Genomic DNA, 22,273 nt, shown 5'->3' with positions numbered 1-22,273 from the left:
AAAATCAAGAGAATGGAAGGGAATGATGCTGTTGGTTTAAACAAACTAAGCTAATTTAACTAATCTGTCACCTGTGTTCTGCAATTAAGCAATACTAAAAGGAATGGGTTGATATTTTAGGGTTGGACACTCATCTGCTGTCTGACAATCTTTGCTTGAATTCACCACAAATTTCGATTGAAAGACCTCTTTGTCTATTGGGGCAGGAAGAAGCCCTAAAGATGCACGTCAAGAGGTACTGAATCATCATAACTCAGTGTTAGCTATCCCATTGCAATGAATGAGTACAGTCAATGAATGAACGGTGAAGTTACACTGAGTGTCCACATGCAGCGCTCTCACTGCTACTGGGAATCTCGAACCACGTGGCCACAGGCCGGAAGGTGGCGCATGCGCGGAACCGGCGCTCCGCCCTGACGTTACTTCCGGGACAGCGGCCCGGTTTCGGTTGGAGTGTGGGTAGCTGAGCTGCCATGGCGACGGTGTCTGAACCTGTTCGAGCTCGGTTCATCGTTGTGGGGGGAGGAGTGGCGGGGGTCACCTGTGCCGAACAGGTAGGTGAGGGGCGGGACAGGGGAAAGAGACACGGGAGGGGGAGGACAGGTGAGGGGTGACAGGTGAGTGACATTGTGGGACTAGTGATCATACTGCTATTCTTTTAAAAATAGTTCTGAAAGAGAATGTCTTCTTTAGAAGTTAAAGCTCTTAATTGGAGTAAGGCACATTTTAAAGGTACGAAACAAGAACTTTAAAAAGTTGATTCAGGTAGATTGTTCACAGGTAAAGGGATGACTGATAATTGGGCAACCTTCAGAACTGTGATAGTGAGAGTTCGGAAGCATCATATTCCTGTTAGAATGAAATGCAAGGCTGGTAAGATTGGAGAACAATGGCTGAATAAAGATATTTTAGTTCTAGTTGCGTAAAAAATGAATCTATATTAGATGTAGGCAACTGGGATCAACTCCATCTATTCAAGAGTGTAAAGTGTAGGGGTATTCTTAAGAAGGAAATCAGGAAGGCAAAGATAGGATATGAAATAGCCTTGGCAGATAAGGTTAAAGATAATCCAAAGAATTCTGCAAATACATTAAGAGCAAGAGAGCAACTAGAGAGAGAGTAGGACCTCTTAAAGATCAATGAGATTGTCTTTGTGTTGAACTTCAGGAGATGGGAGATATATGTTTTGCATCAGTTTTTACTGTTGAGAAAGAAGTGGAGGCTAGAGAACTCGGAGAAATAAATGTTGATGTTTTGTAAACAGTTCACACTACAGAATAGAAAGTGCTGGCAGTCTTAGAAAACGTATAGGTGGATAAGTCTCCAAGACTTGATCAAGTGTGTCCCAGGACATTGTGGGAAGTTAGGAAGGAAATTGCGGTACCCTCTGCAGAGATATTTGTGTCATCTACAAACATGGTGCAGTACTGGAGGACTGGAGAGTGGCTAGTGTTGTGCCATTGTTTAAGAAAAGCTATAAGGAAAAGCCTCAAAACTAGACTTGAGTCTGACATCGGTGGTGGGTAAGTTGTTAGTGATTTTGAAAGATAGGATTTACGTGCATTTGGAGAGGCAAGGAGTGATTAGGGATAGTCAGTATGGTTTTGTGTGAGGGAAGTTGTGTCTCATGAACTTGAATGAGATTTTTCAGGAAGTAACTAAAAAGATTGAGGGTAGGTGTTGTTTACGTAGACTAATTAATAAAGCATTCGACAAGGTTCTGCATGGTAGACTAATTAGTAAAGTTAGATCACATGGGATGCAGGGTGAGCTTGCCAACTAGATACCAAATTCTTTTGACGGTAAGAGACAGAGGATTGTGGTGGAGGGTTGTTTTTCAGAATGGAAGCTTGTGACCAATGGTGTTCCACAGGAATCGCTACTGGATGTACTTTTGTTTGTCATTATATAAATGATTTGGATGAGAATATAGGAGGAATGTTTAGTAAGTTTACAGATGACACCAAAATTGGTGGTATAGTGGACAGTGAAAAAGGTTGTCTAAGATTACAAAGAGATCTTGATCATTTGTGTCAGTTGGCTGAGGAGTGGCAGATGGTAGAGGAGTTCAGTTTGGATAAAAGCCAAGTATTTCATTTTGGTAAAACAAACAAGGGCAGGAATTATACAATTAAAAGTAGGCCTTGGGTAGTGTTGTCGAACAGACAGACCTAAGGGTTCAAGTACATAATTCTTTGAAATTTGCATCACAGGCAGAAAGGGTGGCTGAGAAGGCATTTAGCACGCTTTCCTTCATTGCTCAGACCATTGAGAATAGGAGTTGGGATGTCATGTTGAGGTTGCACAGTAAGTTGGTGAAGCTGTGTGCCATTCTGGTAGCCCCCTTATAGGAAGGATATTATTAAGCTGCAGAGGTTTGAAGAGATTTTTCAGGATGTTGTCAGGACTGGAGAGTTTGAGTTATAAGGAGAGGCTGGATATGCTGTGACTTCTTCACTCCAACATAGGAGGTTGAGAGGCGACCTTATACAGATTTATAAAATGGCCGGAAGTGGGGGTGTGGGGAATAATTAAGGTAAATAGCAAAGGTCTTTTCCGTAGAGTGGAGGAGTTGAAAACTAGGGCATTTTTTATTTTAAGGTGAGAGGAGAACAATTTTAAAAAGTACATCAGTGGTGACTTTTTATACATGAGTGGTTCATGTATGGAATAACCTTCCAGTGAATGTGGTGGATGCAGGTACAGTTATAACATGTAAAAAAATTTGGATAAGTTCATGAATAGGAAACATTTTCAGGGATATGGGCCAAGTGCAGGCAGGTGGAGCTGGTTTAGTTTGGAAACATGACCGGCATGGACTGGTTGGACCGAAGGGTCTGTTTCCATGCTGTTTAACTCCATGTTTCTAAGTTTGAGGGGACAGGTGAGTCGGGGGTGGATGAGTGAGTGGAGAGTTGGGTGGGGGTGGGATTGGGGGAGATGGCTGTTGGGGTAGGACCAGGTAAGTGAGGGGGTAGGGGGAGGACAGGTTGGGAAGTGGGTGGATGGGAGGGTGAGGCAACAGACTTGGTGTTTGTGGGGGGAATTGCGAAAGGCATTGAGATGGGGAACGTGTGAGGGAGGAGGGTGGGAGATGGGTGAGGATAGGGCATCAGGTAGTGGGTGTGAGAGAGGAGGGGGATTGAGGTTACAGGAAAGGAGACGGGGCAGTGGGGTAAGCAGCAATGGGGGAGGAGGATAGAGGGATGAAAAATGAGCAGGGGGAGGGGAATGGTGCCAAATGCAGCTCAACCAAAAGGGTGGGGTTGGAGAGATGAGAGCCAGGTGGAAGAAATGGGTCCTGGTTGAGCAGGAGGAGACAAGTGAGCCAGGCTGTCAGGAGACAGGTAGCAGGTAGGTGGGGGACGAAACAGATGAGCTAGGGCAAGGGGAGGCAATTAACAAGAGGGTAGTTGAGGTGGCGGGATACAAATGAGGCAGGAGTGCGAGTTTAAGTGAGGCAGATGAGCAGGATGAGGCATGGCAGCAAGAGTGGAGTCAGCTGAGTAGAGAAAGGCACTGGGTGGAGGGAGAGAGAAAGAGCCAGTGGGTAGAGGGTGGAAGGACTGCCAAGCTGCCAGCAAGGCAGGGAGCAGAGTCCTGAACAAAGACCACCCACAATTGTTGTTGACTTTCCTAACCAGAGCTCTATATCAACATGGGGAGCCCCACCTGGGATCCCCTGTCAACATGTCCCCTTTGTCAGTGCCTGCCTGGGACTCTGTGTTTAATGTCAACATTCCCACCATTAAACATACAAAGAAATTGTAGCTATAAATTGATTCTGACAGGGAAGTTTGGTTAGGAATCTCAGTATCTTTAAGGGATCCCGTTTAGAGTGTTGATACTGAGAGGATATGTTTAATGACCTATATGTAATGTTAATATGTAAGTAGCGTTTATAATTGTTGATCATAGCTGCATGTATCTAAATAGTGTTTAACAGATCTCAATATATAGATGTTTTCTTTTTATTTTGGCAGCTTGCTGGTCAGTTTCCAGAAGATGACGTCCTTTTAATTACAGCATCGCCACTAATTAAGGCAGTGATGAACTTCAAACAGGTGTGCTTGGTTTATGATCAAAAAGACTAGCTCCTTGCCATTTTTACCTTTGTTTCTTTAACCCTTCACTAACAGAATGGATTGCAAATTTGGCTTCTATTTAAGGTTTCCAAGACATTAGAAGAGTTTGAAGTTGAAGAAAAGCCTTCTCACATACTTGAAGAGCACTATCCCAATATTAAAGTGATACAGTCTGCAGTTCGAAGACTGGATGCAGCAAATCATGTAAGAAAGTATTTCTTTAGAGATAATTCATGCTTATTGATCACTGAGATTCATGGCAGTTGAATCTATGCAGAATATTCTATAATATCATCATATATATCTTGGAAAATATTATTCATAAGTTTAAACATTTTACCATTTCATACAGTAAACTTTCATTTTATTTTTAGCTGTTATTTTACCAACAGATTGTCTATTTGTTCAAAATCTATTCCTGTGTTGCCAGAAAATGCACTAAAATCGCCTGCATACAAGCAAACCAGTTCGGAGCAGGTATAGACCACTCTGCTCTCGAGTCTGCTCCACTATTCATTAAGATTGTGGCTAATCTGTTTACTCAACATGCCCACCTATCCCTGATATTTTTTACCCTTGCTTATGAAGAATTTATCTACCTCTGTCTTAAAAATATTCAAAGCATCTGCTTCCACCTTTTGAGGAAGATAATTCCAAAGACTGAACCTCTGATGAAAGCCCATAAGACGTAGGAGCAGAAATTAGGCCATTCGGCCCATCGAGTCTGCTCCACCATTCAATCATGGTTGATAAGTTCCTCAACCCCATTCTCCTGCTTTCTCCCCATAACCCTTGATCCCCTTGATAATCAAGAACCTATCTATCTCGGTCTTAAATGTACTCAATGACCTGGCCTCCACAGCCTTTGGTGGCAGTGAATTCCATAGATTCGTCACTGTCTGGCTGAAGAAGTTTCTCCTTATCTCGTTCTAAAAGGTCTTCCCTTCACTCTAAGGCTGCGTCCTCGGGTCCTAGATTCTCCTACCAGTGGAAGCATCTTCTCAACATCCATTTTGTCCAGGCCATTCAGTATTCTGAAAGTTTCAATTAGATCCCCCCTCATCCTTCTAAACTCCAATGAGTATAGTCTCAGATTCCTCAAACGTTCCTCATATGTTAAGCTTTCTATTCGTGGGACCATTCTCGTGAACCTCGTCTAAACCCGCTCCAGGGCCAGCACATCATTCCTGAAATCTGGGGCCCAAAACTGTGCACAATACTTCAAATGTGGCCTGACCAGAGCCTTATAAAGCCTCAGTAGTACACTCCTATTCAAGTCCTTTAAAAATAAATGCCAACATTGCATTTGCCTTCCTGACTACTGACTCAACCTGCAAGTTTACCTTGAGAGAATCCTGGACTAGAACTCCCAAGTCTCCTGGCACTTCAGACTTCTGAATTTTCTCACCATTTTATTCTTCTTACCAAAGTGCATGATCTCCCACTTTCCCACGTTGTACTCCATCTGCCACTTCTTTGCCCACTCTCCTAACCTGTCCAAATCCTTCTGCAGCCACCACCTCAATACTGCCTGTCCCTCCACCTATCTTTGTATCGTCTGCAAACTTAGCCAGAATGCCCACAGTTCCTTCATCGGGATCATTAATATACAAAGTAAAAAGTTGTGTCCCAGCACTGAAACTTGCGGAACACCACTTGTCACCAGCTGCCATCCTGAGAAAGACCCCTTTATCCCCACTCTCTGCTTTCTGCCAGACAGCCAATCTTCTATCCATGCTAGCACCTTGCCTCTAACACTGTGGGTCCTTATCTTTCACTTTACTTCTGTCTTCAATGGGAGATCCCTTATCTTTAAACAGTGACTCCCAGTTCTAATGCCTTTGGAAGTTCAAGAGTACTGCATCTACTGGTTCCCATTATCTAGTTAAATTCTCAAAAATCTCTAATATTGCTCACAATTCTGAATACTATACAGCAACTTTGTTTTAACTGGCACCTAATGAACTGGCACCGTCAATAAAGCAACAAAATTATTCTAGTCTTTTTAATTTACTTACCTCAGTGTACATGTACTTGTTCAATTTAATAGCCACACAAAATATCAACAGTTGATTCAATTTCAAGTCAGTTTCTTCTCAAATACTGCAATGTCTGAGTGGTCAGTTGAGGGTGCGAGTGAGAAGGCTGTCTGCCATTAAGTTTTATTTAAGGCAAAGTTGCATTATTGTATGTGACTTATGCTGTTAATAAAATGTAACTGGGGTGTGTATATACCCCCTGCATTACATTTCTATTACTTAGGGTAAGCAAGAAAGAAGCTGGTGTCACCATCTGAAGATAATGCTAAGAACCTACATTGTGCTTACTTGCCTTATGCTTGCCAGACCGTTCAAGGGAAGGATGCAGGCTTGGATGACAGCTAGGGACTTTTCCGTTGACCAGAATACCATATTCTTTGCACGCTCAGAAGGCTAGATCTGTCTCCTTCCTTGTGAATGTAAGGCATTTTATAGTGTAAATGGAACTCATATTCACCAAATGAGTTTTTACTTGATCATGTGGACCTCTTGATTAACCAGAATATTTGATCAACTTACATGCTCCCGGTCCCATTGATGCCGGTCAATAAAAAGTTTGCTGTCAAAATGAAATCAAGATCCTGACAGGGGAACAGACAAGGATTACCAAAGTAATACTAGGATAAGTGACTTTGGTTATGTGGAGCGGTTGAGAAACTGACTGTTTTGCTTAGAGCAGAGAAAGTTGGGATATTTAATAAAGCTAATCAAAATTGAGGGGATTTAATCAAGAAAGTTCAGAGAAATTGTTTACCCTGGCAAATAGATTGGTAACCAGGAGTCATAAATTTTAAATGATTGGTGGGAGTGCTAGAGGTAAATTAGGAAATTGTTCAGAGTTAAGATCTCAGATGTACTGCCTAAAATGATGGAGTCAAATTCCATCAGAACTTTCAGAAGGAAATGTGATTGAAGAGAACTATGTGTTATGAGATAAAGCTGGGAGTGGGCCTAAATTGGACAGCTGTTTAATGAACTATCACAGGGATGACCAACTGAAATGTTTCTTTCTGCTCTGTAAGATTTTATGATTGTCAGTACTTTTTTTGACATTTTTGTTAATTTATTTACAGAAACTGCACACAGAAGAAGGCAATGAGCATATTTACGAGAAGCTCTGTATATGCGCAGGAGCGAGGCCAAAACTGATAGTCCAGCACAATCCATTTGTATTAGGAATTCGGGATACAGACAGTGCAAAGGTAACAACCAATTTCAACTGAACGCATGTTGTATTCAAACTTTGGTGTATTAATTGTGAGTAAAGCTTTGAGTTCAGATATCTTGAGCCTTAAACTGCTTTTTCAATGTGATCTGAACTCTGAAGTGAATTAGTCCTTGAAGTATGCTCTAAGATATGATAATTTACTTATGAGTTTGTAGTGGTGATGTTGTTGCGTTTTCTTACTATTGCTTTCTATAATATCCACCACAGGCACAATAACTGTGATTTATATAACAAGTTTCAATGTCACAAAGCATTCCATGGTACTGCAGAGGACTATAACTGGACAATTGATATAAAAGCAAAGAAAATAACATTGGGACAGGTTACCAAAAGCTTGGTCAATTCTGTTTAAGCTATGTCTGAAGAAGAGGAAAAGGAAGAGGTAAAGAAGCAAAAAGATCTAGGGAGGGAATTCCAGAGCTTGGGGTATAATCATCTGAGGGAGCTGCTGTGGAATAGTAGATTGTGCCTTGATTCAGTTATCTGATTTGGATAATGTGATGTGATTTCATCAGCAGTAATGTTCATTTTATGGAAAGTTAGAGAGCAGTCTTTTTTAACTTTAAAGAGCGTTAATTGGTTTTATGTTGTACACTTAACTTGAGCTGACGTGTGTCACAAGTAAAGCTGAAGCTGTTGTAGGCAATTAAACTTCTAAGTCTAAGTAATAAGCTCCAAGTTTGCCAGGAAGCCATTGCAGGGTCATGGGGTTGGAAGAGGAACAGCTGGAATGGAATATTGAATTTAAAACGCTGGGTATCGGACTGCATAAGGACTCTCAGCAATTCCTACTGGGTGCTATGGTGAATGTTAGTTCCATATACACAATAAAATGCCTTATATTCACAAGGAAGGAGGTAGATCTAGCCTTCTAAGCATGCAAAGAATGTGGTGTCCAGGTGACTGGAAAAGCCCTTAGCTGTTTTCCAAGCCTGTATCCTTCCCTTGAACAGTCTGGCAAGCATAAGACAAGTAAGCACAATGTAGGTTCTCCTATTATTATTTTCAGATGGTGACACCAGTTTGTTGCTTGGTATCATTTTTCTTCACTTAATTGCAGGTGCTTATCAACATTTTTAAAATAAGCTAATCCCAGCCTGAACCCATATAGTCTTGGTAAGAACAGGAATACAAATTACCATTCCATCAGGAATTTCAATCTAATGATTTAATGGCAGTGGTGTGAGATTAATGAATTTATTTTGTTACAGTTATGGAGTTTATATGAATGTGGTTTGGACTGTGCCATTAAACTTAGCTTAAATGAAAGGACAGTTCTGAATTCTGTCTGGCAAGCTTGGTTTAGTCATGGGATTAGCTAAGCAAGGAGCAAAGTTCTGGCAACTGGGAACAAAAGGCAAAGGCATCTGTGCTAACAGTAAAATTGCTGGCTGTAAGCTTTTTCGGGCACAAGAAAGAGGAAAGAACAGCAGTTGATGTGGTCAGCAGGAGAAGAGGCTGCAGGTTCTTTGCAAGTTACCAGAGCTGTTGAGAGGCTGGAAGAAGATGGGCTCCAGTGGAAGTAATGCATTCCTCACCCATCTAAGGAATGGTAATCAATTAACACCTTGAAAATGAAAGAAAAATCTGTTTTCATATTTCGTACAGTTGACAAAGACATGTAGTTAATGATAAAAAAAAAACTCAACTGCAGTGCAAGCTATTTTTACAAGAATGTAATTTCTACTTTGAAAAGTGATCCAAAGGAAATTTGCTTGGGCATCAGTGGAGGAAGAAACTTTTTATACAAGAACAGGTTAATTTTTGGAGGTCTATGAGGAAGTCCAGGTAAATTTAGAAAATATAGAAACACTGAAGGTGCAAAGTGATTTGTAAGAATGATATCAGGTTCCAGGGCAGACGGGCTAGAAGACTCAAGTATTGAACAGAATTGGACTTTCTACTCTAGAAAGGTGAAAGCTGAGAGGGAATCTGACAGAGGTGTTTTAGGATTATGAAAGGGGTTAGTAAACTAGGTACAGAGAAGGGGTGTTTCCAGTTTGCAGGGTAAGTCCAAATTTAGGGTCATCAGTATAAAGTGGTTGTTGAATCCAATGGAGAATTCAGGAGAAATTTCTTTACCCAGAGAATGTGAAAGTATGTGGAGTAATTGAGACAAATGGCAAATGTGTATTAAAGCAGAAGCTCAATATACATGAGAGCAAAAGAAATAGAAGGATAAGCAGAGATGATAGATGGAAGGAGACTCATGTAGATTATAACTATTAGCACTGATAAATTAGTCTGAATGACCCTTTTCATTGCTGTAAGTTCTGTATAACCTGCTTGTAATTGTCAGCCCTGCCGAGAAGTGTTCATTTTTTTTGTGCTAATTATTGCCATGGTATGTCTTCTGCAAAATCTCATCAGATAAAATTTAAGTACCAAAAATTCTAGCAGAAGGAGGCAGTTAACCCCTATCTCAGTTACAAGTGTGATTGGTCCATGCTGCTCTCAAACAGCTTAATCTTGTCAATTCAGTGAGTCAGTGTTGTACTTTCTTACATTTTGCAGTTGCAACAGCAGCTTGCTTTTGTCTAGTAATTTTCATAGAAAGCAAGCCCTTCAGTTGTCATAGGATGAATTATTTATGTGGGTAACCAAAAGCTTCATCAAAGAGATGGATTTTACAAAAGGGTGAGAGGTGGAGGAGTTGCAGACTTATGGAACTTTGAGGATCCTGCAGCCAACAGACAGGGAGAAAAACCTGTTGCTGGTGATGTTCTGACAGTGCTTGAGTTGCTAAAAGCAAAGCAAAAGGAGGAGTCTGTTTGAGGGAGAAAGGCATTGGAGGAAATTTATTTGGTCAAACGTAGAAAGAATGAGGAGAGAGAATGCACCATGATCATAGTCACAGAAAATATCACTTGTGATTTTGGGAAGGACTGTATTCGTTCTGTGGCAAGACTAGAAACCCATTTGGAGATAATTGCATCGGAATTAGAAAACAATTAGATTGGATTTGAAGATCACAACAAATCCAAGGACTTCGGAAATAGTACAACAGATTATAAAGACTGGTGTTACTTTTTTGAAAAGTGGGATGATTTTCTAATGGTGGGAAATAGTACTTGAGGGGAGGCAAGAATTCACATTGTCAACACACAATACAAGATGGAAAAGGGCCAGAGTCTAAAACCTACTGAAGGCCTTGTCTGTAAATGAAGCACTAACATTGTAATCCAGTCATCAGATTAAGACTATCTTACTTTGGAATGGAGAGGTGATAAATATTAGTTGTTTAACAATTTGTGAAGCCTAAAGGGGAAAATAGATAAGGACAGTGGGCTACAATATGGCAATGCATTGTATAACTTGTAGTTTTTTTTTCTTTGCAGGAATTTCAAAGTCGTTTGGCTAAAGCTAAAAGGATTACTGTTATAGGAAATGGAGGTATAGCACTTGAACTAGTGTAAGTATGCCTTTTAGTGTGAAGTGTTTGATAAGGTACCCAAATTAGGTTAATCAGATTTAAGTGTTTAGAATATTTGCATTGGGAAGCATGAGCTCAGGGTTGAAGACATGAGATACAAATCTCTTCACCTCAAGCTCAACCCAAAATGGTCCTGAGTCTGATTGTAAATGTTCTAATGTGAAAGCACCATTCTAAGTGGGTTTTAGGTAGTCACCCATAACTGAAAATCTCATGTATGCAGTCCACAGCATGGATAGTGTAGGAATTGAAGATACATTACAATATTTCAGTAAGGGGGCTTTTGTTGAGTTTGGGCTGAGGCCTGTTGTTTGGGTAGATTAAGGAAGTCTTTGCCATGTTGCATATGTTCTGGAAGTGTTTGATATTGTCTTGAAGGTGCCTGAATGGGAAATATTGTATTTCTCTGAACACCTTCTGATATTTTTTAAATGCCTTGATTAAAATTCCGTATTTTGTTATAAATCGTGATGTTTCTCTTATTCAGTTGTTTCATGTGACCCAAAGCGTAAGAGTGTAAATGATATTCCAATGGCATCACTGAAGAGTTGGTGATAAGAAAGGAATCTAGTCTAGTAATTGTTCCTACATTAGCAACAGATAAAATTTGGGGTTAAGGCCATGTTTATCATTTATTAATAAAACAACTGAATAGGTATCCACTACGTTACCAATTACCATCCAAGTCCCATTCAGACACTCGGCAAATGTCATGATCCACAATGTGTTTAGGTGTTCTTTCATGACTGCCAATGTTGTAATGTTACTTGTTACTTTTTTAAGAAGCTGCAGGAAAGAGATGAGTTGCTTATTTGCCAATTGTATCAAGGAAGGTGGAAAAAATGCTATGTGAAGTTGTCACTCCTGTTTTTAATTTAAAACAGCGTAGTGGATTGAGAAATATAGTGGCAACTTGTCAAATCATAGATGACGTACACTGTGTGGAGGCTGATGAAGGGAAATTGGATCAAAAGAGACATTCAAGAGACTGCGAGAAGTTTGTTACATTAAATGGGCAGAATGATGAAAAATTCAATTTAGTGTAGGTGTAAGTCGCCAACAAATGAATTTCTGGGTAGAGCAGGAGAGTGGCTAAAACCTAGGAATTAATACATTTAAAAAAAAAAATTGGATGCCAATGTTGGTTCCTGATCTTGTGATCTCACTTCCATTCTGAGGGTTGATTTAAGAGGCTGACCATTTCAAGCAAATGAAGGCAGTACTTACCTATGCTATTTAGCAGAGTTGGACCTGCTGTTCACCTTAAATGCTAGCCATTGAATACTACACGTATGCTGTACATTGTGTCCACCATGTTTAACAAATCGCCTGGTAAGAGCCTAGGCTTGAATTTGTAACAGTAATGTTTTCATTGGGTGCCTGAAACATCCTAAAATTGTATTTTCCTTTGTATTTCTAGCTATGAAGTTGAAGGATGTGAAGTGATTTGGGCAATAAAAGATAAAGCTATTGGAAATACTTTCTTTGATGCAGGAGCAGCTGAATTTTTGATTCCTCAGCTCAAAGCTGATAAGCCTGAGGTTCTTCTCCCTTGTAAAAGGACAAAATACACAACAGAAGGTAATTGTCTAGATGCAGCTTTTATTATCCACTTTACAGTGAATGATGTGTCGATAACTTTAGGCCAATTGTGCCATTATTATTAAAGGTGCATTATCATACTTGTATCTAATTTTAGAATATTTGCCTTTCCCTTAACATCATATGCAATAAAGTGGACCAGAACCTGACTGAAATTTCACTTCATCTTGCTGTTTAAGATGATCATTTTCAATGTTTTATAATATGAATTAAAGCACTGTAGGACATTGATGGATGACCAATGTGTCAAGTTTGAGTGTTCCCTCACCAGAATTATATTTCTCTATTATTTCAGAAATCTTTTTAAGTACAGCCAGGTTTCTTGAAACTGAATTTTTTTATGATGTCAGGAACTGTTGGATCTCTTGTAACCCCATGTAATTTGTCAAATACCATGGTTCGGTGAAACTCTTTTCCTCCATAAGGTGAACCACTGAAACTGAGACCATCTGAAGTAGTTCATGAATTAAATAAAAATTTTAAAAATGTAACTGATGTGGAAAATGGTCTAGATGAATATCAGCTTGTAATTGTTTTGAATGCAGGTTTGGAACAGGAAAGGAAAGCTCTTACTGAAGATGGAGCACATGGTAGTGCTTTGGGACCGGACTGGCATGAGGGGATGAAGTTGAAAGGAACAAAACAAGTAATAAACTGTTTTTGATTATTCAAATGTGTATTGTAGCACTTCGATTTTTCTTGCATCATCAAGTTTTTATTCAAAACCTATGCAGTATTTGCCATAAAGTCTCAGTTAACTTTCATACAGGGTACAGAGTGAGTGCTACACTGTTTAAGGTATTCTTTGGACGAAATGATGAGCTAGATCGCATCTACCCTCATGAGTGTAAGTTCCCGTGGTGCTATTTTGAAAACAAACGGGCTGTATTTGGCATTCTCCTGGCCAGTATTTATTCCTGAACCAACACCATTGAAAAGAATTATATGGTCCTCATCACATAAGTATTTGTGGAGGTTTGTTGTATCAAATTGATTAGTATGCTTCCTACATTATAACTAATGTCAAGAAAGCACTTAAGTGGATACAAAACCTTTCGGATGTCTTGTGGTTGTGAAACATGCTATACTTTAATTTGTTTCTCTCTTTCAGATTTCCCACAGAGTCCACGTTGAATACCAATGTGAGGTTGATAGGATTTACCTGCAAAATGAGTTTGCAGCATCACAGAAAACATCATTGGCATTCCCTGAAAATGGATCAGAAGAAAGAAAAAGAAAAGCAGATGATGGTATTTAGGAATTAAGGTTTCTTTTGGTTTTGTTTTAATTTAACTTTTCTTTTGTTACACCATCTGACTTAGAAGCTGTTGTAGCCAATTTTACTTTTATCTGTAATGATGCTTTTTATGAAATAAAACCCCCAACAGTGCCTCTCAGAAGTATTATAAAGCAAAAGTTGACATTGAACCACTTAAGGTGATATAATGGCAGAAAGCCCAAGCTTGGCCAAAATATGTTACAAGGAGCATCTTAAAAGAAACAAAATGATGTGGAAAGATTTAGAGAGGGAATTTCAGAGCTTAGAGCTTAGGCAGCTAAAGCCACGCTCACCAGTGGTGGAGGAATTAAGATCAGGAAAACTCGAGTCCAAAATTAGAGGAATGCCGATACCTTGGATGGTTGTGGGCCAGAAGAAATTACTGAGATGGGGCAGGTTGAGAGGGAAAGGATTTTAAAATTGAGACTTTGCTTGATCAGGAGTCAGCAAGCATAAAGGCGATTGGTGAACAGGACTTGGTCCGAGTAAGGGCACAGGCAACAGAATGTCGGATGACCTGAAGTTTGTAGCAGGTAAAAAAAAAAAAGAAAGCAAGCTAAGAGTGTTATTGAATAGTCACTCTAGAGTTGATAAAGACATGGATGAGGATTTCAGCAACAGATGCGCTGAGGCAGGAGTCAAATCTCATAATGTTATGGCGCAGGAGTACATGAACTTAGTGGCTGAGCAGATATGTGGTTGGGAGCTCATCTGAGGGTTAAATATGACTCCTAAGTTGTGAACAGTCTGGATGGATGGATGGATGAATGAATGAATGAAGTGTAGTGAGCAATGTCCAGTAGTTTTATTCAAGTTTCATTGTTCTGATTTTTTTAGTCATTACTTAAAGAAAGGAGGTTACGCTTAATACTGAAGATACATTTATCTCCTCTTTGTAATCTGTGATTATTAGGATATTTCCAATGTAAAAGCCACAACATTGCTGCTGTGATGAATGACAGCTACTGCAATCCATGGAAATACTTGAATTGTAATATAGCTCAGAATTAATGATGCTGTCTTGCAGAATAATTGCAGTGCAAAATTCTGATAAATTTACATCCTTGTCTTGGGAGCCAGTATGATAAATCCATAGCTGACTGCAAAATGCTACAAACGAGATTCCTAATATTGATTATAGATGGTGTATTTGATTAATTAGAATACACTGACATGTCAGTGTTTAACATACAGCAATAAATAGTTGAAATAGCAAATGATTAAATATTAAATGATATTAAACGATATTAAATGAATATTTTGCATCAGTTTTTAATGTGGAGAAAGAAATGGAGGTTAGAGAACTCTGGCAAATAAATATCGATGTTTTAAAAACAGTTCACATTACGGAGGAGGAAGTGGTGGAGGTCTTGGAAAATATAAAGGTGGATAAATCTCCAGGACCTGATCTTTGCATCCCAGGACTTTGTGGGCAATTATGGAGGAAATTGTGGGGCCTCTTGCAGAAATATTTGTATCATCTATAAATATGAGTAAGGTGCCTAATGACTGGAGAGTGGCTAATATTGTGCCTTTGTTTAAGAACAGATGTAAAGAGATGCCTGGGAACGATGGACCTGTGAGTTTGACTTCTGAGTCTGAGGTGGGTGGGGGGGGGGAGGGGGTTAGATGTTGGAAATGATTCTGAAAGATAGGATTTACGTGCATTTGGAGAGGCAAGGAATGATTAGGGATAGTCAGCATGGTTTTGTGAGGGAAATCATGTCTCTCAAACTTGGTTGAATTTTTTTGAGAAAGTAACAAGAAAGGTAGTTGAGGGCTGACTGGGAGACATTGTTTACTTGGACTTTAGTAAAGCCTTTGACAAGGTACTGCATGGTAGACTAATTAGTAAAGTTAGTTCACATGAGATTCAGGGTGAGCTTGCCAACTGGATACAAAATTGGTTTAACGGCAGGAAACAGTGATGGTGGGGGATCGTTTTTCAGACTGGAGGCCTGTGACCAGCCATGATCGGTGTTTGGTCCACTTTAATCATTTATATAAATGATCTGGATGAGATTACAGAAAGCGTGGTCAGTAAGTTTGCGGATGATACCAAGTTTGGTGGTTTAGTGGACAGTGAAAATGGTTCTGTGATTACAAAGAGATCTTGATCAATTGGATCAATAGGCTGAAGAGTGGCAGATGGAGTTTAATTTGGATAAATGCAAGGTATTGCATTTTGGTAAAACAAACAAAGGCAAGACTTATACAGTTAAAAGTAGGGCCTCAGGTAGTGTTGTACAAGGAGATCTAGGCATTCAGATACGTAATTCTTTTGAAATTTGCAGAAGGCGTTTAGCACGTTTGCCTGCATTGCTCAGACATTTGAGTATAGGAGGTGGGATGTTATGTTGAGATTATAATCGGTGTTGGTGAGGCCTCTTCTGTACTTTGTCCAGTTCTAGTGTCTCTGTTATAGAAAGGATATTAAGCTGCAGAGGGTTCAGAATAGATTCACCAGGGTGCTGCGAGAACAGAGGGTTTGCGTTATAAGGAGAGGCTGGATAGGCTGGGACTTTTTGCACTAGAGTGTAGGAGGTCAAGGGGTGACCTTAAAGCTTAAAAAAATCACGAAGGCTACTGATATGGTGAATAGCGGGTATCTTTTTTCTAGAGTGGGGGATTTCAAGGTGACATATTTTTAAGGTGAGAAGAAAAAGATTTTACAAAGACATGAGGGGAGACTACTTTACAGAGTGGTTTGTGTGTGGAATAAACTTCCAGAGGAAGTGTGATTACAATTACAACGTTTAAAAGACATTTAGGTAAGTACGTGAATAAGAAGCGTTTGAAGGGATATGGGCCAAGCATAGGCAAGTGGGACTAGTTTAGTTTGGGATTATGGTTGGCATGGACTGGTTGGACCGAAGCATCTGTTGCCTTGCTGTGTGCAACTGTATCTAGTCGTCTTTTCATAGTGCCTTAGGCATTTCAAAGGCACAAAAATTAAATGGAGCACTACCATCTGGATGCAAGTTCATAACCTCATTGTACTAATGAAGAAATAAAGTGAATGTGATACGGTAACAATGGATACTACACATTGGCCATTCTTTATTTATAGAGCTGCAAAAAAGTGATTTAGTACAATATTCTTGCTCTGTCAGAATGTACATTAGAATTCAGCCCAAACTGGTCAAAGTTCCTTCTATTTCCTGCTTATAATTGTCTTGTACAACATATGCTTAGATAGAAACAATCCAGTCATCCTATTAAAATTAGCACAGAAAACCTGTGTAAGGCCTTGCATAGAGTTGTACAGCCATGTGCAATTACTGCTGAATATTCCCTTGCTGAAACAATGAACATGTCTTACTGGAATCTACTTTTCTGTTCTTTTCAGAATCTTGGCCTGTTTATGTACAGTTGACAAACGGAAAGATCTATGGTTCTGATTTAATTGTGAGTGCAACTGGAGTAATACCAAATGCTGAACCATTCATCTCAGACAATCCTGTAAGTATTGTGTGTAATTGTTTTCAGCCAGTTTACTTCTGCACTTGAAATCAGGGTAGTCCTTAACTAAGGATAGAAGGTGTGTCTCCAGACAAATTCTGTCTTTGTAAAGAGTGAGTCAGAACCCTGAATCAATTGCTGAGACAGGTGTAACTATTTTTGTTTTACTTGGGATATCTGTTCAGTACTTTCATTTATTCTTTCACCAGATGCACATGTTGCTGGCTGGGCTAACATGTATTGCCTATCCCTAATTGCTGTTTAGAAGATGGTAATGAACTGCTTTCTTGAACGGGTGCAGTCTGTTTGGTGTTGGTACACTCGGTGTTGTTAGCAAAGGAGTTCCAGGATTTTTAAGCCATGACAATGAAAGGTCAGCAAAATAGTGCCAAGCCAGGATGATGTATAGATTGGAGCTGCTATAGTTAGTTTGCTCATCATCGCTACAGTCCATACTTTCATCCATACAGGGAGCAAGAATCTCAAAACTCATGAATTCCAGATTCAAAACCATTTGCTTGAAGAAATTTTTCATCTCAATCCTAAATGGCCAACCTCAAGCAACTATCCTAAGACTGTTATAAACACAGTCTGGAGAGTGACACCCAAACGCCATTTGGCTTAACAGAAACAATGGCACAGTCTCATACCAGCACTGAGACTGCAGGCAGCACCTGGCCCTACCCTTGGCATGTTGTTCAACATTGTTTCTATAATAGTACACCTAAACAGGCAATCAATTCCAACTGCAGCCTAAACATTACATTGGACCAATTTATTATAATATTATTTCTGTACTCTAAGCTCCATTTATTAAACTCAAAATGCAACTGAGTTCTTGCTCAAAGGTCTACCTGCACTCAGTTTGAATGAGTTCAGTCTAGTGATTGACCTACAGTTCAAACCTGAAACTAAAATACTTTCCAATAGGTAAGGCTTCATTTAGATAGCAAACCATAAAGGCTCAAATCATTAAAGTTTAAATATTAACAAATCAAAATAGATAGTCTGGAGCAACAGGTGAAAAATGTAAAACAAATGTAAACATGTAAAACGAAGTAAGCTCACCAGAGATATCAAATTAACAGTCCCCAAACAAGAAAAAGCAGAAGCTCATGCAATTTTGACTCATCGAATCTCAAATGTCTTCGTTCTCATTTAATTTCGAGATCTAGTCATTGTGAAATGTGCCTGGGTTTGAACTGTTCATTTTCTCAGAGCAAGTTCTTTCAAAAAGCTACTATCTGTGGCCTTATCTGCACAGAACGTGTGCACATTAATTTAGTTAAACATGGGGTATTTGGCAGAACCTAAATATTAAATTCCATATTCTAGGAAACTCGGTGTAACTAAATTCCACATCTCTGACAAAATGTTGTATTACACGCAAACCTGTGCAGGTGTATGGATAATAACACAAAATTGGTTAACTAGTTATGAAAACAAGAGCTGGAACTTGCTGATAAAGACCCTATTCTCAAAACCATAATGAAAATCCCAGTTAGAAGTTAGACTTGTATTTAGTAACTGCATAAGAAATCCAATTTTTAATTATTATTCATAACTTAAAACTTAAGTTAATACTAGCTTAGAGGTGTGGGTAGGCAATGGCCCATTTGGTACTATCACTAGATTATTAATCCAGGGACTCGGCTAATATTCTGGGGACCCAGGTTCGAATCCAGCCATGGGATTGGGATGGTGGAACTTGAATTCAATAATTTTAAAAATCTGGAATTAACAATCTGCTGATGACCATGAAATCATTGTTGATTGTCAGAAAAACCCATCTGTTCACTAATGTCCTTCAGGGAAGGAAATCTGCCAACTTTACTTGGTCTGGCCTACAAGTGACTCAAGACCCACAGCAATGTGGTTGACTTTCGTTTGCCCTCTGAAATGGCCTAGCAAGCCATTCAGTTATACCAATTACTACAAAGTCTCAAAGAAATGAAACCAGACGGATCACCTGGCATCGATCTAGGCACCAGAAAAGACAACAGCAGAAACAGCCCTGTCAACCCTGCAAAGACCTCCTCACTAACCTCTGGGGACTAGTGCCAAAAATTGGGAGAGCTGTCTCACAGACTAGTTAAGCAACAGCCTGACAGAGTCATACTCACAGAATTATACCTTACAGACAATGTCCCATACACCGTCATCACCATCCCTGGATATGTCTTGTCCCGCCGGCAGGACAGACCTGGCAGAGGTGGCAGCCTGTGGTATACAGTTGAGAGGGAGTTGTCCTGGGGGTCCTCAACATTGACTCCAGACTCCATGAAGTCTTGTGGCTTCTGGTTAAACATGGGCAAGAAACTGTCCTGATTACCATGTGCCGTCCTCCCTTAGCTGATGAATTGGTGGTATTCCATGTTGGACAATACTTAAGGGAAGCACTGGCAAGGACACAAATTGTACTGTGGGTGGGGGATTTCAATGTCCGTCACCAAAAGTGGCTCGGCAGCAGTACTACAGATCGAGCTGGTCGAGTCCTAAAGGATGTAGCTGCTAGACCGGGTCTAGGGCAGGTGGTAAAGGAATCAACAAGTGGGAAAAACATACTTGACCTTACCAATCTGCCAGCTGCTGATGCATCTGTCCGTGACAGTATCAATAAGAGTGACCACTGCACAATCATTGTGGAGCTGAAATCCGGCCCATCGTGTTGTGGCACTATCTCCGTCCTAAATGGGACAGACTTCAAACAGACTGGGTATCCATGAGGTACTGTGGGCCATCAATAGCAGGAAAATTGTACTCCGGCACAATCTGTAACCTCATGTCCTGGCATATACTCTGCTCAACCATTACCATTGAGCCAGGGGATCCGCCCTGGTTCAGTGGAGAGTGTAGGAGGCAATGCCAGGAGCAGCACTGTATATACCTGAAAACAAGGTGTCAACCTGGTGAAGCTACCAAACAGGACTATTTGCATGCCAAATAGCATAAGCAGCAAGTGATAGATAGAGCTAAGCAATCCCACAAGAAAGATCTAAGCTCTGCAGTCCTGCCACATCCTGTCATGAATGGTGGTGGAGAACTAAACAACTCACTGGAGGAGGAGGCTTCACAAGTATCCCCATCTTCAATGATGGAAGAGCCCAGCACATCAGTGCAAAAGATAAGACTGAATCTTTCACAGCAATCTTCAGCCAGAAATGCTGAGTAGACGATCAATCTCGGCCTCTTGCAGTAGTCCCCAGCATTACAGGTAACAGTCTTCAGCCAATTTGATTAGCTCCACATGATATCAAGAAACATTTGGAGACTGTGGATACAGCAAAGGCGACGGGCCCTGACAACATTCCAGCAATAGTACTGAAGACTTGTGCTCCAGAACTTGTTGCTCCGCTAGCCAAGCTGTTCCAGTCCAGTCACAAAACTGGTATCTACTCGACAATGTGGAAAATTGTCTACACTCGATCATCAGTAAAGTGATGGAAGGTGTCATCAAGCAGCATCTGCTCAGCAATAACCTGCTCAGTGACGCCCAGTTTGGGTTCCGCCAGGGCCACTCTAACCTCATTTCAGCCTTGGTCCAAATATGGACAAAAGAGCTGAATTCCAGAGGTGAGGTGAGAGTGACAGCCCTTGATATCAAGGCTGTATTCAACTGCTTGTGTGATCAAGGAGCCCTAGCAAAACTGGAATCGATGGGTATCACGGGGCAAACTCTCCGGTGGTTGGAGTCATACCTGACACATAGGAAGATGGCCGTAGTCGTTGGAGATCAGTCATCTCAGCTCCAGGACATCTCTGCAGGATTTCCTCGGGGTAGTATCCCAGGCCCGACCATCTTCAGCTGCTTCATCAATGACCTTCCGTCCATCATAAGGTCAGAAGTGGGGATGTTCGCCGATGATTGCACAATGTTCAGCACCATTCGTGACACCACAGGTACTGAAGCTGTCCATGTTCAAATGCAACAAGATCATGACAATATCTAGGCTTGGGCTGGCAAGTGGCAAATAACATTTGCACCACACAAATGCCAGGTTATGACCATCACCAATAAGACACAATCCAACCACCACCTCTTGATGTTCAATGGTGTTACCATCACTGAATCCCCCACTGTCAACATCCTGGTGGCTATCATTGACCAGAAACTCAACTGGATTTGCCACATAAACACTGGCTGCAAAAGCAGGCCAGAAACTAGGAATACTGTGGCGAGTAACTCACCTCCTGACGCCTCAAAGCCTGTCCGCCATCTACAAGGCATAAGTCCGGAGTGTGATGGAATACTCCCCATGAGTGCAGCCCCAACAACGCACAAGAAGCTTGACACCATCCAGGACAAGGCAGCCCACTTGATTGGTGCTACATCCACTCCCTTCACTACTGTCGCTCAGGAGCAGCAGTGTGTACTATCTACAGGATAATCTGTAGAAATTCACCAAAGGTGCTCAGGCAGCACCTTCCAAATCCATGACCACTCCCATCGAGAAGGACAAGGGCGGCAGATATACGGGATCACCACCACCTTCAAGTTCCCCCCCAAGCCACTCCCCATCCTGACTTGCAAATATATTCCTGTTCTTTCACTGCTGGGTCAAAATCCTGGAATTCCCTTCCTTATGGCATTGTGGGTCAACCCACAGCAGGTGGACTGTTGTGGTTCACAAACGCAGCTCGCCATCACCTCCTCAAGGGCAACTAGGGATGTGCAATGAATACTGGCCAGCCAGCAATGCCCACATCCCACAGATGAATTGGGAATTAAAAAACCTAGCCACTTTTTTGGTTTAGTCTGATTGAACTAAATGGCTCAAGTCAGAATTTGTGAACTGTTATGACCAGGTGGAAGATTTTACTGGTTTGAGAAGAATGTCAAATATGAAATTTCTGAGGACATATCAGGGGGTACTTTCCAAACCTGTGAACTCCACATCTAGAAGGCCAAGGGCAGATGATCCTTGGGAGGATCGTCACCTTCTATACATCATCCTGACTTGGAACTAATTTGCCATTCTTCCATTAAAAATCCTGGAATCCATTGGCTCTCTATCTAGCAGCTTAGTTAGCAGTCAAACTTGCTGCTTTTTCTGATGGTGTCAAGCTTCTTGAGTGTTTTATAGAGCTTCATTTATTCAGGAAAGTGGAAAATCTTCTGTTATACTCTTGATTAATTCCTTGAAT

At 40.6% G+C, this 22,273-nt stretch overlaps 1 protein-coding gene across 2 annotated transcripts in view; it reads left to right on the top strand.

Annotated features, from left to right (window-relative positions):
- The first annotated feature begins 426 nt into the window (after nt 1-426).
- The window catches only part of pyroxd1 (pyridine nucleotide-disulphide oxidoreductase domain 1), a 71,078-nt gene continuing 49,231 nt past the window's right edge, over nt 427-22,273 (top strand). For both annotated transcript variants that reach the window (XR_007264464.1, XM_020518001.2), the window contains exons 1-9: nt 427-554; nt 3,984-4,064; nt 4,170-4,289; nt 7,198-7,326; nt 10,691-10,764; nt 12,206-12,366; nt 12,933-13,033; nt 13,499-13,637; nt 17,016-17,128. Coding sequence is in view for 1 of the 2 variants with exons in the window: in XM_020518001.2 (XP_020373590.1) it covers nt 474-554; nt 3,984-4,064; nt 4,170-4,289; nt 7,198-7,326; nt 10,691-10,764; nt 12,206-12,366; nt 12,933-13,033; nt 13,499-13,637; nt 17,016-17,128 (999 nt within the window). In the remaining variant the exon portion in view is untranslated. The remainder of the gene's footprint in view (nt 555-3,983; nt 4,065-4,169; nt 4,290-7,197; nt 7,327-10,690; nt 10,765-12,205; nt 12,367-12,932; nt 13,034-13,498; nt 13,638-17,015; nt 17,129-22,273) is intronic.

The sequence above is a fragment of the Rhincodon typus genome, chromosome 22 (assembly GCF_021869965.1).
Source record: "Rhincodon typus isolate 14 chromosome 22, sRhiTyp1.1, whole genome shotgun sequence".
Taxonomy (NCBI): Eukaryota; Metazoa; Chordata; class Chondrichthyes; order Orectolobiformes; family Rhincodontidae; genus Rhincodon; species Rhincodon typus.
Note: the sequence above shows the minus strand (reverse complement) of the source record. Positions and strands in the feature narration are given on the sequence as shown.